The sequence below is a fragment of the Channa argus genome, chromosome 8, assembly GCF_033026475.1.
Source record: "Channa argus isolate prfri chromosome 8, Channa argus male v1.0, whole genome shotgun sequence".
Lineage (NCBI taxonomy): Eukaryota > Metazoa > Chordata > Actinopteri > Anabantiformes > Channidae > Channa > Channa argus.
In genome coordinates, this window is record NC_090204.1 from 6,026,042 (window position 1) to 6,052,233 (window position 26,192).

At 41.7% G+C, this 26,192-nt stretch overlaps 5 protein-coding genes across 8 annotated transcripts; 3 read left to right on the forward strand and 2 right to left on the reverse strand.

Annotated features, from left to right (window-relative positions):
- Positions 1–117: 117 nt before the first annotated feature.
- Positions 118–3,789, reverse strand: mettl13 (methyltransferase 13, eEF1A lysine and N-terminal methyltransferase). The gene is made up of 9 exons (XM_067512442.1): positions 3,467–3,789; positions 2,742–3,014; positions 2,186–2,651; positions 1,894–2,093; positions 1,599–1,788; positions 1,350–1,511; positions 960–1,172; positions 732–863; positions 118–579 (listed from the first exon to the last, which is right to left on the reverse strand). Exons 1-9 carry the CDS (start codon positions 3,617–3,619, stop codon positions 287–289), a joined length of 2,082 nt encoding a protein of 693 aa, XP_067368543.1. The 5' UTR covers positions 3,620–3,789; the 3' UTR covers positions 118–286.
- Positions 3,790–3,809: 20 nt separating this feature from the next.
- On the forward strand, positions 3,810–5,643 carry itpa (inosine triphosphatase (nucleoside triphosphate pyrophosphatase)). Its single transcript, XM_067512443.1, has 8 exons — positions 3,810–3,946; positions 4,167–4,224; positions 4,412–4,476; positions 4,589–4,662; positions 4,773–4,804; positions 4,898–5,010; positions 5,084–5,160; positions 5,340–5,643. The coding sequence occupies exons 1-8, from the start codon at positions 3,884–3,886 to the stop codon at positions 5,470–5,472; spliced, it is 615 nt and encodes a 204-aa protein (XP_067368544.1). The 5' UTR covers positions 3,810–3,883; the 3' UTR covers positions 5,473–5,643.
- A 549-nt stretch (positions 5,644–6,192) lies between these two features.
- rangrf (RAN guanine nucleotide release factor) lies at positions 6,193–9,348 on the reverse strand. The gene is made up of 2 exons (XM_067512444.1): positions 9,233–9,348; positions 6,193–8,789 (listed from the first exon to the last, which is right to left on the reverse strand). The coding sequence occupies exon 2, from the start codon at positions 8,591–8,593 to the stop codon at positions 8,012–8,014; it is 582 nt and encodes a 193-aa protein (XP_067368545.1). The 5' UTR covers positions 8,594–8,789; positions 9,233–9,348; the 3' UTR covers positions 6,193–8,011.
- vamp4 (vesicle-associated membrane protein 4) lies at positions 9,309–16,733 on the forward strand. Of its 4 annotated transcripts, none has more exons than XM_067512447.1 (9): positions 9,309–9,483; positions 10,161–10,216; positions 10,941–11,042; positions 12,541–12,587; positions 12,748–12,798; positions 13,836–13,936; positions 15,217–15,296; positions 15,406–15,457; positions 15,550–16,733. In XM_067512447.1, exons 2-9 carry the CDS (start codon positions 10,214–10,216, stop codon positions 15,573–15,575), a joined length of 462 nt encoding a protein of 153 aa, XP_067368548.1. In that variant the 5' UTR covers positions 9,309–9,483; positions 10,161–10,213; the 3' UTR covers positions 15,576–16,733. The 4 variants fall into 4 exon arrangements, with proteins under 4 accessions (XP_067368548.1, XP_067368546.1, XP_067368547.1 ...); XM_067512445.1 differs by having other exon boundaries at positions 9,310–9,483; positions 10,092–10,216; XM_067512446.1 differs by having other exon boundaries at positions 9,310–9,483; positions 10,131–10,216.
- A 2,299-nt stretch (positions 16,734–19,032) lies between these two features.
- On the forward strand, positions 19,033–25,795 carry myoc (myocilin). Its single transcript, XM_067512453.1, has 5 exons — positions 19,033–19,743; positions 22,051–22,116; positions 22,194–22,286; positions 24,434–24,645; positions 24,725–25,795. The coding sequence occupies exons 1-5, from the start codon at positions 19,257–19,259 to the stop codon at positions 25,304–25,306; spliced, it is 1,440 nt and encodes a 479-aa protein (XP_067368554.1). The 5' UTR covers positions 19,033–19,256; the 3' UTR covers positions 25,307–25,795.
- The last annotated feature ends 397 nt before the right edge of the window (positions 25,796–26,192 follow it).

Below are 26,192 nucleotides of genomic sequence, written 5' to 3' on the forward strand. Positions count from 1 at the left end.
TTCTTTAGCTAGGAAGAAGGGAGGGAACACTGTAGTAAACAGGAGATTACATGCAAGGGAAAGGGAAACTAAAGAGGCTACATGTAATTCCAAAATAATCAAATACTCCACAGCACAGGTCTTTCAGTTTTTTTATAAGCACCACAAAGATAAACATTCTTTACCTGTTATTGTATATGATATACACCATGTTTTCATTACATTGCACTATATGGTAAAGTTAATCAACATATTATCGCAAAAAGTCACATTTGACTGTTGGTGCATGATTAAAGGCTAATAAAACTTACTCTACTTTTAAGTCTTTTAACAACTCAGCAATATCTATGTGTGGGCTGCAGTTGGTCCCAGTCCTTTTAGAGCTCAGTGCACTCTGCAGACTCTTGGCTGCTTCGTTCAAGGATGGAAGGATATGAACGGCATTTGATTTTCCATTTTCTCCGCGAAAGCACAGAAGGACCTCGTTGACCTCCCCTTCAATCTTTCGAGAGAGGATGGTGGGAAACACTCCACTCACGTGCTCCAGAACCGTTTTCCTCAAGGCTGAGTCACGACACACAAGGTTCAGCATGAATATACCTGGTTGAGTGGCAGGGAGAGATAACAAACAAATAAAATGGAGCGTCATTTATCGACAGGCATTTTTAAACATTTTTAATTTAGAATTATATATTAATATTTATATTCTAGATACTTGAAGATAAAGACAAAGATTGTAAAGCATACAGCACCTCTAGGAGTTAGCAGACTGCAGACTTTCTGCAGGATTGAGATTTCAACAAAGCCTGCAGGAGGACAGCTCATACCCACACTGCTATCTTTATTGTCTACATCGAACATGATGACATCAAACAAACGTCCACCTACAAACCAAAAAAAAAAAAAGGAACTCAGTATTGGTATTGTAAATATCCCTAATGATATATTACTGCTCTCTGTCCCACTCCTCTTTCACTGACCTTCTTTCTTGAGAGCACAGATGCGTTCAAGGCCGTCCCCAAGGGTGATGGTCAAATGATCATCTGGTCTTAACCCAAACCATTTCTTTGCCACTTCCAGCACAACAGGGTCAAGCTCTACAACCTCAACAGTAATATTAGGAACAAAGTCCCGCAGAAACTGTGGAAGGCCTCCTCCACCAAGTCCAACCAGGAGCACCGACACTGGAGCATCTAAGAAGGAAGGTGATGGGATGGAGAAAAAAAACAAATAACAAAATAAATAACACAGTATAATGACCAGTCAAGTACTGTATATCTAATGCAAGGGAATGGGAAGCTTTGGGTGCTTAGTACGTTCTTCCTTGTGCCATCCTGTCTACCACAAGACTGTACAAAGCTGACACACACCTTTCATCTGTTCCGTTCCCACACCAAGTATGGCGAGGCCAGCCACCATAACTTCATGGTGAGCGCAGCAGAGGAAGCCACTATCCACTGACACAGGGGTTGAAGATGCTGGAGGAGCTGTTGACTTGGGTTTCTTCTTGTTCTTCTTCTTCTGACTTGATGCTGCAGGAAAACAGATTTTACACATTTATTAATAATATTCTATATATTCTATACTAATATTATTGATCATATTGTCCTTTTACTTACTGGTATTTGATAAGACAAGGCGGCTCTCTGATTGAACAACCGCAGCATTAGACAGGAATACAAGTCTGCGATACAGTTCACCGTCTTCTCCTTTTACATTTTCCACACAGTATTCTCCACTGAGCTCACTCACACCCCTGCTGACCTCCTCTCTCCAACCCAGGTCACCTCCAACTGACAGGAATGGCACCTGAATAGGGAGAGGTCAAATGAATGCACTGCTGCACCTATATTAGTGACATAAATCATTTAGCTGTATAAAAGAGAAATTAATACTGCATGTATGTGTGTTTACCTGCTGGTTGGCTGGCATACCAGGTGGAGCCAGGTCCATTACAAGTGGTGAGAGTTCAGACTGGACAGCCTGCATGTCAACGTACTCCTGATTCCTGTGCATTGTCACAATTAGCAGGCGCCTAAAGTTAGCACTGGCGGCCAGCTGCCTTCTGCCCTCACTGGAGCTGTAAAGCCAAGCTGTCTCACTGCCTTGAGGCACTGACAGGGTAATCAGAGGGCACGTGAGAAAAATCATCAAGTGTGACTTGCATAGAAAGACAAAAACAGAATGAGACAACAGAAATTCTTACCAATAAATATAGCAAACTGGTTTGATCGTGGCAGCTTGGCACCTGGGGGACAATCTTGGACTGTGACAGTGTATCTGGGAAGACCAGTCTTGGTGTGGCAGAGTGTGAGTGATAGGTTCGAGGTGGCATCTGTGCCTGTGCGGAGCTTCTTTCTCAATACAGAGTAGGCTTGATGCTCCCTCACAGCCGACAACAACTCTGAGACCTGTGTGAGACGTGTGGGGGCTCCATCCTCCCCAAGACACATTTCTAGAATAGGCACGGGCATCGGCTGACGAAACTTGGTACAGACCAAAACAAAGACAGGCAGAGCAAAGGTGTCCTCTTTCCCACATTCCTCTTGCAGACAGTGGAGCCTCACCGCCCACCCCAGCTGTACAAACTGCTCCACAGCCATCTTGATCACGCTCTCCTGAGCCAATGTCACACAGACGTACCGCCCACCAACACTAAGCACACGACCAACCTGCAGATACAAATGATATGCTGTGAGAAGAGAATGTAAAGACGTATATTGATAAATATCTAAACTGATTGCGACTAACTGATTTACTACCTCAGTGAGCATGTTCCTGGCTAGACGTCCTTTCTCCTCAGATGCCATGGCATCCAGGGTGCCTTTGTCCAGAGCAGCCTGGTAACTAGCATCCTCATATGGAGTTTGTGTAGCATCTACCTGGTGGAAGGTCAGGCCTGGCCGGCGCTCTGCATTTCGCTGGTTCATATGGGTCACCACTGTTTCACTGATGTCAATGTTAGTCAGATGCTTGTAGCCAACATCGTACATCTGTTCACTTAGCTCAGAGTTACCACAACCAACCACCAACACCTGAAAGGCAGAAATAATCAATATTCATTTTCATTGATAATGGTAAAATGTAACCAAACACATTCAATTACATTTTTATGTAATTAAGTACAATTTGAAGTATTTGTTCATTTGGTTATTTTGCATAATGCGTACTTTTGCAGTTGATGAGTAAAAGTACATTCATTCTGAATTCCTGCACTTTTTTGGAGCGTTTGATTTTTTAAAAGTATGTATTACTGCTTCATCAGTCACTCCTCATTGGCACGGATCAGAGAAGTGACCTAATCGACCCTAACTGGGCAAGAAAATAAACGTATTTCCTTACGTTTGCCTGTCACTTAATAAAGTGACCCAAAAAACGCAATCATGCATAATAGGCAAATCTTTTAACAATTGTCGTTAATTTATCCTTAATACTTCGACTTTTATATGGCTATCCTACATGTCTTGCTCAACAGCTTTAACGTTACCTTATCTTGCACTTTGATGTATTTATGCAGAACCCCGCAGAGTTTATTGTAGTCTCCATACCACTCAAAAGCCTTCTCTCCGCGCTTCTTAAAAAATCTCTCCCAGTACTCTGCAGAGCTGAACTCCTCGGCAGTGCGAGGTAGTAGACTCATAGTCAGCTATAGCTACTTTAAGAATCCAAAACGTTTCACCGGGACAGGATCTGTTTACAGCCACTACTCCACATGGCACTTCGCACTAATGTTTCATCCCGGACAGTATTACTAGCAGCACCGCTTTCTGATTAGTAGATTTTCTGTAGGCGGAGCTACACTTTGCTCTCTGATTCGCTGGTGCTTACAGGACTAATTTTATTGGCCGCTGCTGAGCCGGAAGTGGTTGGTCCGGTTTGAGTTCTCCGGGATCTGTCGGTAATCATGGCTGTACCTGCAGGAAGGTCCTTGGTCTTCGTCACTGGAAACTCAAAAAAGCTTGAAGAGGTAAGTGGAATCATTGACTATGATATAGTTTATGTCTGCGTTTGTACTTTTTTATATATATATTTTAAGGGAGGTTACGTCTTCTACATTTATTGTTTATGCTTTTATGCTTTTCTAGACGTTGCTGCTACCTAAATACCCTCATAAGTTAACGTTATAAGCCGTTATCAGCTTAAAGCTCCTGCTTGATCCTTTTTTCCTTTGTTTTAACGTCCATCAGGTCATTCAGATCCTGGGAGACAAGTTTCCATACAAACTAACGTCTAAAAAGATTGACTGTAAGTATCAAAGACATAAAGGAGGTCCCGCAAAGTGTTCGGACCCCTACACTTGTATTCATTTTTTTGTGTTGACGGTGTAATTGTAATTAATACAACTGCCCGTTCTGCTTCATTGCATATTCAGTTACCCATAAAGTCATAGCAAGTGTAAATTGAAGGGCAAAATGACCACATTTGTATCTAGTGCCTGAGTACCAGGGGGAGCCAGATGAGATTTCCATACAAAAGTGTAAGGAAGCTGCACGCCAGGTACAGTAGCTGTACCACCATTCAAAATATTCTGCATTTACATGCGTGTTAAATGACTGAAACTCATTATTGTTTCACTGAAACTAATTATATATTTTTTTATTACCTTCAGATTGATGGGCCAGTCATAGTGGAAGATACCTGCTTGTGTTTTAAGGCTTTAGGTGGCCTCCCTGGCCCTTACATGTTTGTATAACTTTAAAAAAAAAATCTATTTATGATTTTTTTATGGTGGGCATGGAACATTAACTATTACAGTTAAACTTTCTTTCTTCTTTCTTTTTTTTTTTTAATAGAAAGTGGTTCCTGGACAAGCTCAAGCCAGAAGGTAAATTTGGTAATACTAGACTAAACTACTACTACTAAAACTAGATAGAAAAAGTAAAGTAACCTATGCAGCATCTCAAATCTGTTCTGGTAGGTCTCTATAAACTCCTAGCTGGGTTTGAAGATAAATCAGCATGGGCTCTCTGCACTTTTGCTTTTTCTGCTGGGAAAGATGAACCGGTGCAGCTCTTCAGAGGGAAAACAGAGGTCGGAGTTTGTCTCTCTCATTGTCTCCCGGTTCGTTTTATCCTTTATTCACTCTTTTCCCCTGTATTTTTAGGGCCAGATTGTGGAACCACGTGGACCTCGAGACTTTGGATGGGATCCATGTTTCCAGCCTGATGGATATGACAAAACGTAAGTAAAGATGATGCTTGAAGTTCCCTCTTCATACCACAAGGAGGACAATTTAAAACCGTCTGTGCAAATGAATTGATCTGCAGTTCAGAAATAGTTTCATCAAAACACATTATCTTGTTGGTTCTTTTAAACCTGTCCAGTGCATCTAAATACTTAATATTCTTCACATTCTGCAGCTATGCAGAACTGCCAAAGGAAGTGAAAAATTCCATCTCTCACCGCTACCGAGCACTGGCTGCCATGTCTGAGCACTTCTGTCAAACTAACAATACCTCACCGAAGAGCAAGAAGAAGAAACAATTTGATTAATTATTTGTGGTGACCCTGAACTCTGAGTCCAAGTTTAAGTTCTGTATTATGATGCTCCTTCTTAAGACGTTTTATTACTGAGGTGAAGGAGTATGGCACGTTTACCAATGAAAATTGTGTACTTGTATTTACCTAAACTTTATTAAATCAACAGTACATTTGTAAACAATTTCTGACTTGCTCTTTAATGTTAATTGCACATTTTTCTGTTTCTATTGAGCATGTTAATATATCTACGTCATATGAAAGTTGAAATCTCTGTTTTATTGTTCCATACCCGGACTTCCAAGGACAAACATAGTCCTGGAGAACAACATTAATTTTATATAAAAAAGGGGGAGCTCCAGGGTCCTGATGAGAGCAGCAGACTCTGTTCTGGCTGGAGAATGGCTCCTGAAGTTGCCGATACAAGCGGAGGATTACGATCAAAAAGAGGGGGGGTATGGGAGGGGAGGTTCTCTAAAGTAGGGAGGGGAACAGTCCTAACAGGGGAGTTTGGGTAATAAATTACTATGTCTCTGAGCTGGAACTTTGCATACACTGGAGTGGTGCCTCTCATATTTACTGAAAATATCACACATGCACAGATACACACATTCTTTGACTGAGACCTGTAGAAAACACCTACGTACATGATGTTTCTACTCACACCTCATTGTGTGTTATACCAAATATTTGACTTATTTGATTTAACATTGAATAGCACTTTTACTTGAAATGTGTTTTTTTTTTACATTTTATTTAAGAAAACTGCTTGAAGTCATACCGGTTGTGCCACTCAGTGCAAACCTGGGCCTCCAGTTTATTGATTTTTTTACTACTGAATAATTCTTTTGTGAAACTCTTTATGACTCTGCATATACACGTGCCTATAAAGCATAGCAAGCTAAAAGGTTGGGACCACTGCACTATTAGTACCCCCGGAGTTCTGTAATTGTTTGTCTTCAGGACCTGGAAAAGCTTTTAGTTCACGGTGTTAGGAAAATTGTCTCCTGTCTCCTCCTCTTGTGCCCTGAAAGTCAAATGCCTTTTGCCCAAACCCTAATCAGGTCTAAAAGACAGGATGTTTTCAGACTTTATTAGAAACAGAACATGTTTGTCCTAGGTACTCAGAAGGCATCTTGGCTGCTGGGGACGCAGTGGATGTCATGGTTAATTAAGGAATGTGCTACACTGGGATCATTACGATGAAAGAACGCTCAACTTTATGAGATCCTAATCTGTCATGATTTCACAAGACGATTAAGAGGGTTTGATGTGGCTTTGGGGAGACAGATTGTTTATCCTCTCATTTGTTATGGAAGAAATACCTGCATTTCCTGCTGTGATGAGTTTTATTTAACAGCACAGTGTGTTGAACCTTCATATGTTTCTTTCTTCAAATGTGTAACTGAGAAAAAGTAGCTTCCATTACTTTTCGTAAGACTTACAAATGTTAAAGTTCTGGTTTTAACTTCAAAGTTAACGAGGGTCAATTTTGTATGTCACCAAAGCCACCCTTGAATGAAGTCTTTTCAAGAGTTTTTTAGGTTAATTCTAATGACTTATTCCACCAGGAGGCCACTTCAGTGAATGACTGAAGCCGCTGACCCTGCTGGTACTCGTCTTTTCAATTGTCACTATTGAGAGGACTCAACTGTGAAAACTTTGTTCTATCTAAGAACGTTAAAGGCTCCATGACCATTACCTTCATTTTAACCACTCCAGGGGGAAGTTATATGTATGATGTCACTTTTATCCTTCACACATCTTTGAAATTTGCCTTTAGTTTCATGTTTTGATCACCAGCATACTGTCACAAAACATGGGGATTTGGACTGTGTAGCAGAAGCTGAGTGTTAGAAAGCAAATATTTAATGTAAGCATAGGCTTAGATTTAGTAGCAGGGTTCTACTGTCCTGTTAGCGGTTTGTGTCTAGATGTGTAAGCATAAAGACACCTTTAAGGGTGGAGTTAATACTTTGGAGTAAAAAATGAGTTATAGGTGAGAAAGGAGGAATCGCTTGAGAGAGTTTGGGAAGGCTGTGCCAATAAGAATGTGATGGAAAGTGGAAGATTTTCATGGCTATTATTATTCTCAAATCTTACATTTTTCTCAGATGCATACGTTTCTAGAACACAGAAATCCGTTGCAACATACAATTACTGTGATCTGTTGGAACCCCACTCTTTGTTGCTTTCAAAAACGCACTGAACCTAGGACTGATCTATAACCTGTGCATCTTAATAACGTGACCCCCCCCCAATGTGTTTTCCTCCAAAACATTTATTATGACGGAATTATTTGAATTTTGCTTTTCGGTTTATTGTAATTGCCAGAACACGGTTCAAAACATCTAAAGCAGAGTAGATAATATCCTATTCATCGAGGCTGGAGTAGGACCGCTGCTTAAAAGTAACAACGTCCAAATCTTTTGGCTTGGGATCCAAAGCACACTGCAGGCCCACTTCTTTCAGTCTAACAGCAAAACAATTGTAAATGAGTCTATGTAAAAGAGAGGCACTAATACAAAGACGCATGTATTTAGTGACCATTACTCTACCCAAACAGCCCTGGGTTGTGCAGAGTCAGAGTCTGCAACATGCGCTGGAAGTCCTGCACCGTCCACGGCTCCTTGAGTGTCCCCAAGGCAGCAGCACTGCTACTGTCAGGGCTGATGCTCTGCGGGTCATTGAAGGTGATCAGGACATCTGTGGAGAACTGAGGCAGGCGGAGCAGACCCAGGTGAAGGGTCACTGTGTTCCTCGCCTCTTCATTGAACTTGGACACGCGCTGTGTGCCTATCAGCATCCAGGCTGAGCTGCACTCCGACAGGCAAACTTCAGATTTGGGTAGCGCCGTCAGGCTGGTAACTTCAAAAGCACCAGGTTCTAAAGCTTTGTTGCTACCTGCAATGTCCTCAAAGTGGTATCTGGCAGCGTCCTGGTCTGCCACCCTACCCTGGTACTCCACCAGCTCCACTATGAGGCTCTGGTCGGTGTGGGCATGGGCAAACACCTCCTGATTGTCTGGGATCTCCCTCAGATCACTGATGTCTGTGGCGCTGTGGGGGACGACAGCGGACAGCGCTCCTCCGAACAGAGGACGAGCCTGGTCAGCGATTCCTGCTGCACTCTGCATCTCTTCGCCAGCAGCTCTGTCTTCACAGAAACCCCGTGTGCGTAAGAAAACGAAATAATAAATGCGTGAAAAGTAAAATCTGGGGGATGAGCAACTGGCTTGCCAACTTCCCGTTTCTATTCTTGACGTGAGGTTTCCTTTTCTTCTTTAGTTCAATTTCGGCCACGCTAGACGAACGTCGAGGAAGTGCTGCCACCTATAGGCGAGGAAAGCATACACCATGATACGGGCAGTGGTTTGAGAGTATTAATCAGTATGAATCATAGTAATAATTGCTATTTTATTTACGTAAAGTATGAACATGCCAGATTAAAAGTCATACAATTTAAAATATACAACAGTAAAACAACAGACGTATTAGCCTACCAGTTAAATGTGCTTAATATATCAAAAATGTGTCCTCCTTGGTCAGTAGATATTACAGTGATTGATTGTAAATAATCTGATTTTAATGTACACATTTTAAAATTTAAAATACTTGTTAAATTTGCTTTTCAATTTATTTTAATTGCGAAATACAATAAAAACAAACGATTAAATATGTAAAATCTTAATTAACAGTAACTATAGCTACCAAGTAAATTATGAAATATATTTCCATAAAGAATGAAAATGCCAATAAAGTAAATGTTTCCCTACGCTGTGAAACATCTGCACCAGTGTCTCCGTCCTCCAGCTGTTTGTGTTCATTTCCTGGTCAGCTGATTCAGACTGAGAAGCACCGCTAGCATCCACAATGATAGTCTCGTCTCATCGTCCGGACAGCGACTGAAATGAATCACACATCTTCGTAAAGCCACGTTAAACCTTGAACACCCAGTTTTCACACTTAGGTCTAGTTGTGTTTGTAATCGCTAGCATCGAGAGTCAGATCTTGTCTGAATTAGCAGGTAACGCTCGCTATTAACGTAAGCAATTTTAGCTTAGCTTAGCTTAGCGGTGTAGCTAAGTTTGTCGGTGAAGTAGGAGGCCTGTCTGAAGGAGCCAGATTAGCTTTTAGGTTGCTCTATTCGCGTTTACATTGGTCCTGATTCACTTTTTCTGTAATAGTGGTTAACACTATGTGTCTTAGACACCGATATTCCCCCGTGTCTTACTTGCTTCATTTTAGGCTAACACACAGCTTAACTAGCTAGTTATCAAAGGCTGTGATAGTTACAGCTGTGCGCCAGATGTTCGCTTTAATGTGAATGCTTTCCCCATAAAGAGACCTTATGTTGACCTTAAGAAACCTTCTACTTACTTTCATTTGCAATTTACAAAATGGTTGTGGTCCAATATTCCAATTCCATTATGCAAATGTTTTTTTCCCCCTTCTAAAATAACAGTTTCATCTGTAATCACAGCTTTGATATGAATATAGTGCATATATTTATTTATGGATTGTAACTTTGAAAATTCCTGATTTACGATAGACTGTTCCTTCTGCAACCCTAAGATGTTAGACTTGGCTTCTCCTTTTTCTCTTTCTGTCTCTTTCCTGCTGTTGCTGCTTCAGATACAGTGCTGTCCACTGCTTCTCTTCACTTTGGTTTAGGGGAAACTTCCTCTCCTCTTTTGACTGCAGTGCCAAAAAAAGGACGCTGTTGAGAAACCCAGTGTCAGACGGAGCTGGATTCAATGGTACAAGTTGTATTGTTGGAATAAAACAGGTGGTTTGTGTGCTGTGCTTAGAGTAGGGCTTGAGGTTCACATGTTGTTTAGTGTTATAGAGGCAATCTGTTGAGTTGCTCTTGTGTTTTGAGTTGCTCTTGTGCACGCTTTCCACATCTGCTATCAGAACAAAATTTCCTTTCATAGCTACTGACTTTTCACGAAAATTATTAAAAAGATATCTTAATAGGATATCTTCATATGATTGGTGTTTTTCCTCACATTTTATTTTATAGACAGCCGGCATAAAGACAGTATCATGTGTTTACTATGTTTCATGTGATAATACGGGTTCGAATAATATACAAATAAGACGCTGTCTGTTTAACATGAAAGTGTTGGCGCTAGAGTCCGTCTCTGTTCGATCGTGACTTGTTTTATTTATCTAATCATTACAGAGCGAGTTAATTTTACAGTCAGTGTAAATGTAAGCATAAAATTTTGAGGCTGACTCTGTACCACTTTGTCTTTTGCTTTCCTTGTTCTGCTCCAACTCAGTATCTGCCCGCAGTCCAGATTACTTACTTTCCACCTACTACTATTAAAGTATGTTTTGATGCAGCCATGCGTTACATGTGTGCAGAGTGGCAGGACCACCGTGGCTCGGTGCAAGTGTCTTGTCTGTAAGTGTTTAAGCTGTCCTACAATGTCACAGAGCTTTACTGAGCCATCGTCTTCTCTTCCTGTCATCCAGAGGGAACCAGATCGGGAGGAGCAGCCTGAAGACAACATGCCCCCCAAGTTTAAACGACATCTCAATGATGATGAGGTTACAGGATCCATTCGCAGTGAGAGGGTAAGATACGTAGAATCAGGGAGGGGTGGTTTTGGGCGGTGATGTCTGAAATGACATACAGTGTAAGAGAATGTAATGTGCAAATTAAAAACCACTACAGATAATAGATGAAGTAGAAAGCTCTCAGTGTTTTTTTTTTGTGTTGACTTCTTTCACACAGGGATCATAGTGGTTAGGCACATTGAAATTACTTTCACATTTTGTTTAGAAATCCATTGTAGACAATAACATGTGGATATAAAATGTGGACTTTGTATGTAGGTACTTTATTAAACCGATGATCGGTCAAGGAGAGTGCACAATAAATGTGATCCTTCAAATATAAATGGAATAAGAAACTCCTGTGACCAAATGTCTGGACCTCATCAAAGTAATACTCCCCCCTCCACCCACCTCCAGCTCTCCTGCCCTGTCTGTAACTCTGTATTTTTGTTAGTCCTCTGAGTGATCTTATTTGCTTTTGTGTTTAACTGAGATCAAAGCTAAGCTTACGGGCAGTCTTGCATAACAAAAGTCTCCTTTCCACCTACCAAACATCTCAGTTAGTTCCTTACCGTCTGCCCTCTTATAATAGCTAACAGGTTCCTTCATGCCTCCAATTCAAGACAGTGGAAAGAACTGCCTGAACTTATTAAGTTGTTTATGCTGGTGCGGGCATCATCCCCTCTGTTCTTTTGTAAATTACTGTGTATTTACAAGAAAACAAATGTGCTGCTTACCAACTGGTTTAGTACCATGACTGAAAGGTTGGAAATTAAACATGTTGTGATTATGATATTGCTGTAACCAGTTTCATAACTAGTCCGCTGCCAGTGTCCTCACATTTTTGACTTTTTTAAACTTGCTCTTTGTCCATAAGCAGTAGCGTACATTGGCTGTCAGGAAGTTGTTGTGACCAGGCAACCAGAATAGAGACTGAAGTTGACATCCCACCATGTAGAATTTTTGTTTCTGTGCACCATAATGTAAGGATTCCCCTACCTGTCTGCTGGTGAGTTGGAGGCTGTGATTTGACTTTCTGTCACCGCGGTCAGTCAGGCTGCCATTGTAGGTCAGTAGGAGAGTTGCCCGACGTTTGCGTCATCTCCAATAAATTTGAACTATTCAACGAGTTTTCAGTCAAACACAGCAACATGTATTCAGGTGACCCATTGTAACCATAATAGCAGGCTGAGCACATGCCTCGCAAGACAGCACCTTGTCATGTAACAGTTTACTCTGCATGATGTAACTTTACATTCTCTGTTGCCAAACAAATCAGTGGAAATGTCTACTGGTTTAAAAATAAGTTTGGCTGCTCAGAGTCCTGATGCTGGCACTGAGCACAGTATTCTTTCCATAACATCAGAAAAGCTTCCTGTGTGTAGTCAGTATTTCTAACCACCCTCAAACACTGTTTCCAGCTCTTCTCATGGGATTTTTAATGATTAGGAGACAATTGTCAGTCCAGCATGAGAACTTATCCTTATCACACCTCTGACCCTTTCCTCACTTACAGAGGAACCTGCTGGAAGAGGACTCTGATGAGGAGGAAGACTTTTTTCTGTAAGTTTGTAACACAACAGCACATGAAAAAAATAAAGACAGCATTGATTGCTTAAATGGTTGGACCAGTAATACTAACATGGATTGTGAGAACAGTAAACAAAGTCAAAAACAAAAGTTCAACTGCTTCAACTTGGATTCATTAAAGTCTGTTTTTCAGGAGAGGGCCCTCGGGACCCAGGTTTGGACCTCAGAATGACAAACTCAAGCAGTAAGTACTAACACATGCCTCATTATGGCTAACAGCCAGAAGTCCAAGCTGTACTACCAGCACTCTTAGCTTTGGTGTTAGTGTTATGTAACTGGGACCCGGTGTGTTTACCAGAAGCTGCAGTTGTTATTGGATTATATAAGAGAACCTGTCGTGTGCAGGTTGTTGTGTAATTTTCTCAGGATGTCTCTGAAGTCTGTTTCCACATTAAGCCCCTATCAGAGACAGCCAGACAACAGAAGAGCTCATTCCTGAGACCGTTTGGGAACAGGAGTTGTTTCTCCTCACTCCTTCTATACCCCACATTGTCATTGTTGTGAGCACACGAAACTGGATGCATCATTACAGATTCCAGGTGTGCAATGTTAACAGCGCTCAGTTTACCCTACCGCTGTCTGTCTGAGGTCAGCTCCTCCCAGCGTGTTTATTTATGTTTGTGGCAGCTCATGCTTCTTCCACAATCGCTGCTGTGGCTTTGCATGTTTAATCTTGCTGCCTCCAACATGCAATCAAACACAACTTTAAGACTAATCAGTTCCTTTATCCCCGTGGCTGAGACAATCAGTGTAATGGTGCTGGTAAACTTGGCCATTGCATAGCCAAATCTAAACCTTTTGTCTTTAATCTCCCTTTTGAGCCTCTGCGCCTTTTTTGTTTCATTGCCATAGTCATTTCTGCTGACCCTGTGTCTCTGAAACGGGCATTGCTGAAAATTACTTCAAAATAAGAGCGACTGAAGGCTAATTTGGTTCAGTCATGCCATGTTCAGGTATGAGCAGCATGAACAAAGCAAGGATTTGAGCAGCTGCAGACAGATCACAGTGAGGCTAAACCCATCTGACAGGCTTTTATTGCCTGCCAACTGGACACGGCTCAATATAGAGAAGTGGATATTAGTGGAAAAAACAGGTGCTTTTTGCTGTGCTGGGTTACCAACGAAAAACAGCAGGAATCCTTGACAAATTCTGCCTTTTCATTGTATATGATTCATGTGCTCTAGTTATGATTCTGAGTCTCACATCAACTTGTGTCCACAGGGTGCAGTCGCAGGTGGATGAGGTAATTGATGTGATGCAGGAGAACATCTCCAAGGTGATAGAGAGGGGCGAACGTCTGGACGACCTGCAGGACAAGTCAGGTGGGTCACACAGGGACAGCGAGGGTTTGTGTTTTTCCTCGTGTGCAAAGCATGTGTGTTTCGCTGATTCGGAAGGAAGGATGAAGGACCCACGGGAGGAAGGATGAAGAGTCTTATCTACAAGTTGCCATTTTTGTGTTCTCCTACCAACTTGTGTCACACCATGACACCACTAAGCCTCCTAATCGTGCCCGACTGATAGGGCTTTTTAATCTCTGCTTATTATCATTATCTAATTATCATTACCGCTGTTATCATAGATCATGTCTACTTCCAAGTCTTCACAGCTAGTAATCATTAAAATATTCAGGTCATAAATGGTACAGCGACATGTGAATTTCTAAATCCAAGAACAAACAATCAGCCATCAGCTTAATACATTCAGAGCCTTTGCCCCAAAAAGGGACCAGTTAGTTCTAGCTGAGTCAGTGTGGATATAAAGTTTTTTGTCTCTTACTCATACATAAAACATCATGTGCATTTAACATGGCCACAACTAACAACTCCAAAAATGTTGACCCCAAAATATGTTCTATACAACATATATTAGTAAAATAAAAAATAAAACCACAGATTCTTCCATGGTTAGTGAAACATTTAAACAGCTTTGGTGCAGTAGGACTTTCAGCATCTAGTAGTAGGTGATGTAAACACACTCTTTAAAGGAGTAAATGATTGCTCTAGATCCAGTTGAAGTGTATTACAATGTGTGCATTTTAAAATTTGTAAGTCTCACATCTGTATTTACTCACGGCTACACCTCAATCTTCATGCCGTGCATTTTACGCACATGTGGAGAACATGTTTAGCTTCCGCCATTACACAATTTTACACACATTCAATCTGCTTGTCTCTGTCCTGGCGAACGGGGGCTTGGACAAGTACAGCTCTGCACAGTTGGGAGCTGAAACCTGTTAATATGCATAAGCATTAGGTTAACAACAGTATCCAAGAATCAGTTTGGAGAGAGAGATAACACAACAGGGACAAGGAGGGAGGAAGCTGGAGGAAATGTGTTTCTGCTCTGTTGTGTATTCATACGTCCACTCATTGTTAAACATGTCATGCCAATTTAAAGTTTAGTTTAAATTTAAAAAAGTTAATGAAATTGATCTTGCATAACGCTTAACACATCATAACTGCACATGCACAACACAGAGCCAGGCAGTTATCCAACATCATAGTGAGAACACTCACCAGATTATTATTTCTGTGCAGTTAACAGATTTCTTTTTCTCTTCATGCTTCCCCTTCTGCTCTGCAATCATGTGATGCTTCAGAGAGCCTATCAGACAACGCATCTGCCTTCAGTAGCCGAGCCAAACAGCTGCACAGGCGGATGTGGTGGAGAGACATGAAGGTGGGCTATGTTCTGCGTTCTATTCACACTCAGAGATGTTTAATATTAATGTTTTAATATTCATAAGAAATAATAAGAATGCTTCTAATGCATATTATTTCTTCCACAGATGAAGATGATCATTGCCTTGGTTGTGGTTGCACTTCTGCTCATTATCATCAGTGAGTACCGAACTAAACATTACAGCACTGTTCAGATATATATAATTTGTAAAACTTCTCATTTAATATTCTGTTTCCGTTCTCTCTTTCAGTTCCAGTGATTCTGCGATATCGCTAGTGTCTGAGGAGGACACAAGTTATATCCTCTCTTTCTGTCCTGTGTACACAGTCCTCCACTCCAGCTAGGGGGCGCCAGCCAGCCAGCCTTCCACACCCTTCTCAGTGTCAGCCTGTGTATCCTTGAGGATCTGACCTCAACTTGACCTTAGTACGGTTCTTATTGTTGGTTTTTCTGCGAAAAATCTGCTGTGAGATCAGTACCAAAGCTCGATTTGATCCCTGGCTTGAAACTGAGCTACAGAAAGGCAACACAGGCAAAAAAGAACTGGGGAGATAATTACATCCAGTTTGGGAGAAAATGCTGACTCTCAGCCCTCTAGTCAAAGTGAAGAATCATTCCATGATACATATCATGTATAGGGCCCTGGCCTTGCCTCAATAACAGGGAAACTCATTTAAAGATGCTGCAGCATCCATGATCCAGAATGAACCTCAGATGCTCTCAAAATGGAGCATACAGGATGGGAACATTTTGTAAACCCGAGCAAATTTCTCTAACTCACACGAGGCAAGGGAACATCTGAGGTTCAGTATATAGGGATGGCATCAGTTCAGAAAACATCCTGCTTTCTATCATGATTCTACTTCATAAATCTCTGCCTGCATCTTCATAGCTTGTTACACTGTACACTGGACCATGTCAAACTATAACGTTCAGATTATGAATGTCTCCTCACCACTTCTCTCTAAACCCCTCACCTTCCTCATTGGTTGTGATGAGTTCTGGGCTGGTTTAGTCCTGGATGTCCTACTTTCCTGCCTGTGACATTAAACCATCTCTGCAGATGGTTCTGTTTTGTTTTAATACAGCTTTTTATTTTCAAGTTCTAATTAATGCTGGTCACTAAATGTGACGCTTTACATGAAAGCTGGCATTCTCATCACCACCAAAGGGACAGTTCATCCCTCTGTACTGTTAGATATAAGGCTGGGTCATTTTGGTAATGCAAGATAAAAGCTGAGCTGTGAAACAAACATAGGTGTCATTATGATTAATTAACTGTATAATACAATGAAACAATGTCATTTTATTATTTTTAATATTTATTTTAGTTGTAAATATAGATTGTGTAATGATGTAATATATGCCGGCATTGCATTGGAAGACTGGAATACTGATCCTTTTTGCTCTGTAATAAAGTGATTTTAAAGCGCACTTGTCTGGTTCGATCTGGTGTAATCTGGTTGGCCAAATCAAAAAAAAAGAAAGAATGAAATAAGCAGGAAAACTTGTCGGGACAGAGAATTTGGGGGTGAAGGTGAGGGGCTGACAGAAAGAAAGATGAAGAAAACTAATTGTAATGCCATGCTTCCACATTGGATTTCCTCACACTCTCCTCTCATTACCCGACTATTACATTGGCCGGTGACTTTACTGGCAGCGTTGAATCCCAAGATGCCTCTGAAGTAGGAGGGAGTGGAGCCTTTGAAGTGTTATTGTTCTGAAGGAGTCGTTATTCTCATCCTCTCAGGTCAATAGACAAAAAGTGCCCTAACCCTTCTCATAGAGTATAGATTTCCTCCCAGCTCACAGCCGTAGCTAGTGCACACTGGCAGGTTTGATGGCTTTATTTAAGCTTTGAAGATAAAGAACAAACAAAACAAAGGCATTTCATGTCATATACTCCTTTTTAACTTTTAATACAGTTGTGCTGGAAAATCCTGGTCTATGTGTCCTGCTCAATTGCAGTAAACTCAAAGGTAGTAAAGTTCTGGTTGGACAAATGGGTGTAAAACATTACAGCTCTGCTCAGTTCTCACACACAGATGTTGTTGGCAGACACTATACTTATCTGCTTTAATTGCAAACATGCGCGAGACATTTGTATCCAGTCATAACTTTGTAGATCTATATGCAAAGGAGAAAACCATAACTATTTTTGAGCATTGGGGATATTTTTATCCATTCTGCCTTTGCAGACACACCCATGCTGGCAGCACAAGATGTTTTGGTTGTCCGTTAAGGGCTCATAGTAGATGACTTCAGATTCCGGGCATAGCAGGGGTATTTTGAGTCACATACAAGTGAATAAAGCACAACAGTGGACAATACGCCAGCAGCATTAGTCACACACACATGCTCAGTGTTTCCATTAGAGATGAATCAGTTAGAGATGGATGTTTCAGCAGCTGGGGGAAGTAGACGATGAATTAAAATCCATCTGTTTTTGATATTTTACTCATAAAGTATTCTATGACCGCCACCATCTTTTTCTTTGTAGTGTAGCTGTTAGTCATATTTCCTCTTTATCTGCACGTATGTTTTCAGGTGTTTTTACTCAGCTCTACCTCATTCACTGCTCTCTTGGATCCTTTTATCCGTGCATGCCATCTTTAGTGCTTTTTACACCCTAAGTCCAATCGTAGGTTTGCATCTTCAGTCAAAATGAAGATACTGCTCAGATACTGGCTGTCTTTCTTTTGCCCTCTGGCCTCTTCAGAGACAATAATGCGTGTCAGGTAATGTGTTAGGATTAGGGGTGGCCTGGTCAGCAGAGATGGATGGACAGGATCTTAGTGTAAGGTGAGAGTTGGAGAGCCGGGGTGTCTGCACACCTGCATGGTTGTATGTAACTCTCAATGTCTCACTTTCAAACCTCTCATTCCACCTTCTTTGAAAACAAATCTGACATGTTTTTCAGGACTGCAAAAGTGAGGTTCGCAGGCAGCAGTTCAACATGTGTCAGATATTGTCTTAAAGCAAAGGGACACTAGAGGATGGACAAGAGACAGACTGCAGCAAATCCTCAGAGCCAGTGTCTGAAAGTGAGCTGTAAATTAAAAAAATGTAAAACTTTAAAATAAAAGTTTTTATTTTAAAGTTTTGCATTTTTTTACAGCAAGTGAGTGGAGCCAGCAGCATGAAAACACAAACACAACAAACTTAAAGCTTAGCTGAAAAGACAAATCGGTGTCGGAGTTAGCGTCAGGTATTCGATCATCGATTGACATGTAACCCCGACCTTTCATAATGACAACCATTATTGGCTGCTCGTGTCACTCTGTGGCCTTCTACCCCCATGAAAGCAGACACCAGCTCTTTGAGGGGGTAATGGTATCCATCGAGGCCAGGCGTCCCCTGCCATGAACACATGGGACGGCATCTGAAGGGCAGATCATAGGATGTTTTTACAAATAAGACATGAACATACTGAGACGTTGTTGCTGAGTGTTGAGAACAGGTTAAACACACTCACGTCTAAAATACTGCTCAGACTCTCAAACGTGTGGAAGTATGATGTTTTGTCCCCAGAACAACCAGCATCCCATTACTTTCCTATTTCTTCATCCATCTGTCCCTCCTGCAAGGCCTCTGACCCCCCCCCCCAACCCCCCCTGTCTCCCCCCCCCCCCAACCCCCCCTGTCTCCCCCCCCCCTTTACCTCTCCTCTCTTCCTATTTCCCTCCTTCCTTCTACTCCAGATTGTATAAATATCCATGAGCTGTTGGGGAAAGCTCAGTGTCCACTGAGGAGAGACAGAGGAGTGAAGAACAAGAGAGGGAGGAGAGACAGAGCACTGACAACAGTAGGAAGCAGAAGGGATACCTAAGAAAACAATCAGACTAAAATAAGGCTTTGGCAGGAACTGGGAATTATAAAATACAGATAAAATAATTTCTTCAGAGAGAGATTTTGAAGTAATTTCTGGTCTGTCTGTTTGGAAGAACTGTTTCCAGCATGTTCCTTCTGCTCTCGTTGTATGTGTGTGGTCTTCTGCTGCGAGGTGACGCACAGGACCAGGCTGCTCTGTGGAGGGGAAACGACCGAAGTGGAAGATGCCAGTACACCTTCACCATACCCAGCCCTGTTGAGTCTAGCTGTCCGCAGACCGGAGGCCCCGAGATGGAGGACCTCAAAGCCAGACTCAACCTGCTGGAGGTCCTGGTTTACCAGGTGACTGGAAAGGACACTGAGAGACCCCGGGTGGGCGTAGCCAGAGCTCAGGCTGACCTTCAGGATGCGCTGAATCGGGCTGTGGGAGAGAGGAACCTACTCCAGGAGGAGAAAGAGCGTCTGGAGAGGGAGTTGGGAGCACTTCAGCGTAGGATGGATGAGATGAGGAGGGAGACGGAGAGGCTGAGGAACAAACCCTGTCCTCCACAGACCCCAATGGTGCCACCCAGTCCCCCTCTGCAGAACAGTGGTGTCGTGAGACCTGCTGGGGGTAAGAGAGACTCTGGAACCACCACACACTTTAGGAGCTATTAGAAAAATGTGCAAAGCGTCATGGCTTTCATGAATAAAAAAATGTTTTTACTTTGAATATTGTTGCATAGCTTTCCTGCTTTTACATAACTGTGCAACTGTTGTGTTTTGTGCAAAAAACCTTTCACGTATATCCTGCATATAAGTCATACAATATTTTTGGCATAAGTGGGCAAATCCCCTTACAGAGAGATGGGATTGTGTGGTTAATGTTTTGGTTGCCCTATTAGTCTGTGCAGAAACTTGTGTCGGGTTTCACTGCTCTTGCTTCCTGCCTACATTTAGGGGTGATGGTGGCAGGCCACAGAGGGTCTGCATAGTATTTATGAGCAGATCCTGCTTTCTTTATAACTGGTGTTTCCCTCTGCATAGTGAGCAGGGCGCGAATAGCCCGGTTGGAGAAAGGAGGGGGTGGCTGAAATGTGATGCACGTCTGTGAAGCAAGGAAGGATTTATTGCTGCTGGCAACCCACCATCCCCTGTTGGTCACCATCTCCCTTTCTTTCCTCAGCAAAACTGTCCGTCTGTTATTGCTTGTAAATGCTTGCTGAACATCCTTAGTCCCTCTCCAGCACAAGAGCTTATAAACTCATTCTCCTGCATACTACAGGTTATCTGCTGAGCTCCTCATGTTTTTACCTGTGCACTGAAATACACAGAACGGCCCCCTCAGGGTAAGAGGCAGATGCTGAACAAATCATAGAGAGAAACACAGAGAAGGAGGAGAGAGAGGGGATAAAATTTAAAACATGCTGTTTCAACTTTAAGAGAAAGATTTTTAGCATTTACAACTCAGGCTATAATTATGACATTCAGTAACACTTAAATTACAAGCTGCTAATCTATTGTGTTATTTTATGACTTTAAAAATAGATCATAACATAAAATTTGCTGTGGAGGTGACAACACAAGCCAGCAAGCGTGTACACTAAAAATGGCAGCAGTATTTTTAAAGGGAGAGCTGTGGGCTCATGATATTTAAATACACACGAAGGACGTTATTTTAACATCACATTCACATTATTATTTGTTATTTTGAAGATGAAAAACATCAATGTGTCTATATGAATTTCATTATCAGGTTGTCACTTGTAGTTTTCTTTGGCCATTACTACAAGTCACTTTCACCAAGTATTTCATATGGTGTCTGATATTTTCCTGAAGCCTGAACAATGTTTACTGAACTCTTACAAAGTTGCATTCTCTCTGTTTATCGTGCAGTAAGTAGTAAGCTACACGTCAATTCATGTTGAAATAAATGTGTTCTGATGAACTCACTGAAATCTGGGAGCAGGGGTTGAGTAATCCTCTATCTCTTCAGACTGACCCTCCTCTGCGAAATGAAGACCCATCTGCTGTGTGAGTCTCCTCATCCCAAACAAAGCAGCAGGATTTCCCACATATTTCATACTCAAGGAGAATGTGTTTGTTCACCTTTATGATGATAAATAGCTGTGTTCTCAGGGAATGGCCTCATAGCTGAGAGTGAACTATTAAACTCCCTTTTTTAAAGAGCATTAAAGATTAAACTAAATCCCTTCCCTCAGCTTAAAAAAAAGAAAAACATCTTTCCATTTACGAAACACTTACCCGTCTGCATTAGAGGCAAGAATCGAAATCACCCTGCACATGCAGGCATTTAATGTTCTCTGCATCATTTGGGTTGATAATGTGCCTGAAATCCCTGAACAGTGCACATGCAAGGGCAGAGCTGGCACGTGTTCACACACCAACAATCACACAAACACACATCAACTGTCCTGAAGACTGTTGTAAACATTATATGTTTAAGCTTCTGAGGAAGTACACACTTTATGGACATGAGAAGAGAAGAGGAGAGAAGAGAAAGCTGATATCTGACTTTGATCCAGGAGAATTTCTGACGATGTGCAGATGACCAGCCTGTTCTTAAATATGATGCCACAGTAACGAGAACGGGTTAAAATGACAGTTCTGGAGTGGGATGGGGTGTCCAATATGTTGCATGTGTGTGTTGTTGCCCTGAGAGTCCACCGACTGTCTGACTCCAGAGCAGCTGGGAATCCATTCAGGGGTGCTTGTTTCCTGCTGTCGCATTCTCTGCTGTCAAAGGTGCATAGTCACATAGTGCTGTAGCCACTTTGGGTACAAACTGTCTTTTTAATGCAGCAAACGCTTAAGGAGTTATCACTAAATTCTGTGAGTGTGTGTGTGTGTGTGTGTGTGTGTGTGTGTGTGTGTGTGTGTGTGTGTGTGTGTGTGTGTGTGTGTGTGTGTGTGTGTGTAGGATCCAGTCCCATGTCTCCCCTGGTGAACAGGCCTAACAGACAAGGAGACAGCAGGAATTTGAGAGGTGAGTAGTTTTCTGCAGAATGACCTGCACCTTGCTGTTTCTTATTTGACCCCCATCATCTCTTCCTTCCGTCTCAGACTCAGAGTGGCAGTACGGACGTCCAGGCTACCAGGAGCTAAAGGCTGCAGTGACGGAGATTCCTGCTCCTGTTGGCTCTGACGAAAACATAGGTCTCTCTCTAATTTTAATAAATATTTATTTCGGTGCTAAAGTACTAATACCACATTGTTAAAATACTCTGTTTCCTATGATTGTTCTAAATCTATGTGATATCTCATTACATCCTTACTGATGCATCATGTTGTGAACAGCACAGTTTATGTATTTTATATAAGGCTGCAACCAACATAACTAACATCATTGTAGACTGAAAGCTCCACTTTCACAAAAACCTAAAACATTATACACGTTTGAAGTTATTAAGAACACAAAGTAAATCATCTGACTTGATTTGGTCAATCAGTTATGAAAACAGTTTCAAATATTAAAATATTTTTTTGCTGTTTGAGTACATACTGTATCTCCTGTATGTAAACCTTTGTCAGATAAATGCAGGGTAATAGAAAGTACAATATTTACCTCTGAAATGTAGTCGAGTACAGTGATACAGTATAAGTATACAAGCACCTAAAAACTATACTTACTGTAAGTACATAAATAAGTGTACTTTTCACATTTCAGTGATTCAGAGATTTTCAAGTCGATGACTGATCATTTTATACAGAACTATGCTACATTTTCACTTTTAAACCTCTCTGGAAATTTAAAGACAGGATGTGGTGGGGGTTCAGGTCAGTTTCTATGTGTTGCTCTAGAACTTGCCAGAACATGTAATACTGATGTGTGTGTCAGTGACTGTGTTTTCTTGCCTGCCAACTATTTTTAATTTAAAAAATACTAAGAAATTGTTTGTGCACACGCATTGGAGGTACAAAGCTGACGTTTTAACCACTAGTGGTGCTGTGGAGCAATGTTTGTACATCAGCTAATCCCTGTTTTGTTAGAAGCCTGCTCACGTCTGATCACTCCAGCAACGGGATGCACAACACTGCAACAAACTCAACCCGCGACATTACTCAGCAACAGGTGGTGGTGATGACTTGCAATTTTGAAGTCGCTACAACTTGCGGACACATTGGGATGGACGTTTAAAACTGGTCCAGTCCCCTTCTCCCTCCACCCTTCTCTCTCTTTGCCCATCTAACCTGGCAAACATGACACTGACTCCCCATGACACTGAATACCACAGTCATGCCAGTCAGTAGGAATGAGGGCCAACCTGAGAATTATTTTAGGCTTGTAAATGTTAAGATAAAGCGGCGTTTAATGCAAACCGTTGAAGCTTCCTCTGAAGGGTTTGAAAAAAGCACAACTGTTGCAACTTTCTCTCTGCGGTTTTTATTGTCTATTAAAGGACACATGTGGTCACCACGTATAGTCGTATAATCTCTGATCAAGCCATGCCACATCGAAGCTTCATGGCAATAGGTGTATTTATAAAACATATTCATATCTAGCCCTAAATCCATTCCCACATCCTGGACCGAGAGCAAATGTGTATTTTAGGAAGTGGTAAATATACAGCCTGCCTTATCGTTTTCCGAGTAAGACAAGTAGAGAGGAGTTCCTGTGCAAGATGAGTCACAGCTGCTGCTCTGATGGTCATGACACTGGCGTTAAGGCAAACAGAGATGTCAGGCAGCATCTCTAGACCTGCTGTCTGCCTCCATGATGAGAAATGATGACCCGATCACACCCACGATCAGCTCTCAGATTACAATCATCATGCCTCAGCCACAAGCCACAGGCTGATCTGATTACTGGCTACGGTCACGATCATATCAAACATTTGATTTTGATTGATGTGAGGAAGTTTGAATGGGAGGCTTAAATTAATATTATTCTAGTACATTTCCGTTATAAGCTGCATGTTCAAAGTGTCTTCAGACCGATAGCAAATAGACTTTACGGCCTGTGTCCCACTGGACAAAGAGCCATTATACCAACTGTACATTAGCAGCTTGTTAAACTCCACTCACTCTCCCTTTTCCACTTGTATGTGGCTATTTGTACATTAGATTCATACATCACATTATCAAGTTTTCTTTTAATGCTAAAGCTGAAACATTTTGGACTCGTGCTAATGCATGCGTGTCTCAGTTCACTGGGATGGGCCATGGTGGGCAAATTTGCATTCAAGCAAGTCTTCCCACTGGATTTCTATACTGTTGCACTGCCAATAAAAATTCCCTTGACACTGGCATGTTCTCAGTATCTTACACAGTATGTTCATTTTTACTCTCCTTCCTACTCACAGGTTGTGGGGAGTTGATTTCCGTTGCCAATCCTGTCACTCACAGGAAAGCTGACAACATAGCCGGTAAATATGGCGTTTGGATGCAAGACCCTGAGGCTGTCTCCCCATATGGACCCGACATGGTTTGGCGCATCGACACCATTGGAACTGAGGTCAGACAACTGTTTGGGTACGAGGACATGGAACAACTCTCTAAAGGCTTTCCATCCAAGGTATGTGTTTCATGGATATTTGTTAAGTTTTCTTTTTCTATTTCATGTTTAGTTATTGTCTCATCATTTCCTGTGACAGGTCCTGCTGTTGCCGGAGCTGATGGAGAGCACTGGTGCCACTATGTACCGTGGTTCCCTCTACTACCAGAGACGTCGGAGCCGCACCCTTATCCGCTATGACCTTTCCTCTGAGAGCATAGCAGCCCGTCGTGACCTCCCACATGCCGGCTTCCATGGCCAGTATCCCTACTCCTGGGGAGGCTACACAGACATCGATCTGTCTGTGGATGAGCAGGGCCTGTGGGCAGTCTACTCCACAAGTAAAGCCAAAGGAGCCATTGTGATCTCGCAGCTGGACCCACACAGCCTGGCGGTGAAGAAGAGCTGGGAAACTAACATCAGGAAGACCTCTGTGGCCAACTCCTTCATTATTTGTGGCAGGTTGTACACCTTGTCCAGCTATTCTGCAGCCAACGCCACCATCAACTACATGTACGACACTGCAACCAGCCAGGGCAAGGCCATAGCCGTCCCTTTCAAAAACCAGTACTTGTACACCTGCATGGTCGACTATAACCTTCCTCAGAGGAAGCTGTTCGCCTGGGACAACTATCACCTAGTGTCCTATGACCTGAAGCTGGGTCGCACGCAGGCCAACTGAGGCCAGCTCGAGTGACTGTTGAAACGTGACTGTTCACCTGTTCCTGCTTCAAAGACTCAGAGCTTTAGAGAATAATATGTGTGGTAACAGTAGTTGGAAAGCCAATATCATCAGTATCCACATGCGGAACCTAAGTACCAAATCTAAATGTGATGTTTGAGGAACAGCGCCCCCTCCAGATGTGCGTTTTCTCCTCAGTGGGAGGGCTTTTACTGTGGCATGGTCCACAGATATGTTTTTAGAGGAATTATTTTTGTACCGCCTTCAATTCAGATGTAAACTTTTGTTTGATGTTAAGCTATATAAAGTATTTTTGTTGTCTGAAAGAAGCACTAACATTAGAAGCTGAGTGAGAATTCAATACAGCATTTCACCAGTCAACAACTTTCATAAAACCAGTCTCACCGTGTATTGTAATTGCATGTGCTTTACACTGTATTCAACAACAATAATATTCAAATTTATCAATAAATACATTTTAAAATTAAATGTCTACATAATTACTATGGTATTATATACACTAAATCTCTATTACATAAAGCTGTCAAAGATCAACTTTTTAATGATTATCATTTACTACACTGTTTGCTGACAAATCTGATGTGGTGGTTTTGATATTTTTTCTGACTGACAATTGCCAACTATTGAAGTAGGCAATAGAAAAACCCATAGGAATATCTTAAAAGAAATGTAGGGTAGATTTGTTAGGGTCAGCAACTTCTAATCGTAATATTGATTAATTAATGTTTTATTAATTAAGTCTGCAAGGATCAATTTCTATAGTTTACCTGTACACTTAAGGCCTGGCTTAAGGTTCATATTGAATAACTGAGTAACTTAAAGACAAATTAATAGATAATTAAAAGATAAACATTTGCTAAATGTG

Excerpts from the sequence above, each read along its gene's own strand:
- vamp4 (XM_067512447.1), top strand. Across the intron at positions 12,588-12,747 it reads GAGGAGGAAGACTTTTTTCT|GAGAGGGCCCTCGGGACCCA; the intron begins GTAAGTTTGTAA and ends TCTGTTTTTCAG. Across the intron at positions 15,297-15,405 it reads TGTGGTGGAGAGACATGAAG|ATGAAGATGATCATTGCCTT; the intron begins GTGGGCTATGTT and ends TTTCTTCCACAG.
- itpa (XM_067512443.1), top strand. The coding sequence starts at position 3,884 with ATGGCTGTACCTGCAGGAAGGTCCTTGGTCTTCGTCACTGGAAACTCA. Across the intron at positions 3,947-4,166 it reads ACTCAAAAAAGCTTGAAGAG|GTCATTCAGATCCTGGGAGA; the intron begins GTAAGTGGAATC and ends AACGTCCATCAG. Across the intron at positions 4,477-4,588 it reads GTAAGGAAGCTGCACGCCAG|ATTGATGGGCCAGTCATAGT; the intron begins GTACAGTAGCTG and ends TATTACCTTCAG.
- mettl13 (XM_067512442.1), bottom strand. The coding sequence starts at position 3,619 with ATGAGTCTACTACCTCGCACTGCCGAGGAGTTCAGCTCTGCAGAGTAC. Across the intron at positions 864-959 it reads CTGTGCTCTCAAGAAAGAAG|GTGGACGTTTGTTTGATGTC; the intron begins GTCAGTGAAAGA and ends TTTGGTTTGTAG. Across the intron at positions 580-731 it reads CAGTCTGCTAACTCCTAGAG|GTATATTCATGCTGAACCTT; the intron begins GTGCTGTATGCT and ends CCACTCAACCAG.
- myoc (XM_067512453.1), top strand. The coding sequence starts at position 19,257 with ATGTTCCTTCTGCTCTCGTTGTATGTGTGTGGTCTTCTGCTGCGAGGT. Across the intron at positions 19,744-22,050 it reads TGTCGTGAGACCTGCTGGGG|GATCCAGTCCCATGTCTCCC; the intron begins GTAAGAGAGACT and ends GTGTGTGTGTAG. Across the intron at positions 22,287-24,433 it reads TGGCTCTGACGAAAACATAG|GTTGTGGGGAGTTGATTTCC; the intron begins GTCTCTCTCTAA and ends TCCTACTCACAG.
- rangrf (XM_067512444.1), bottom strand. The coding sequence starts at position 8,593 with ATGCAGAGTGCAGCAGGAATCGCTGACCAGGCTCGTCCTCTGTTCGGA.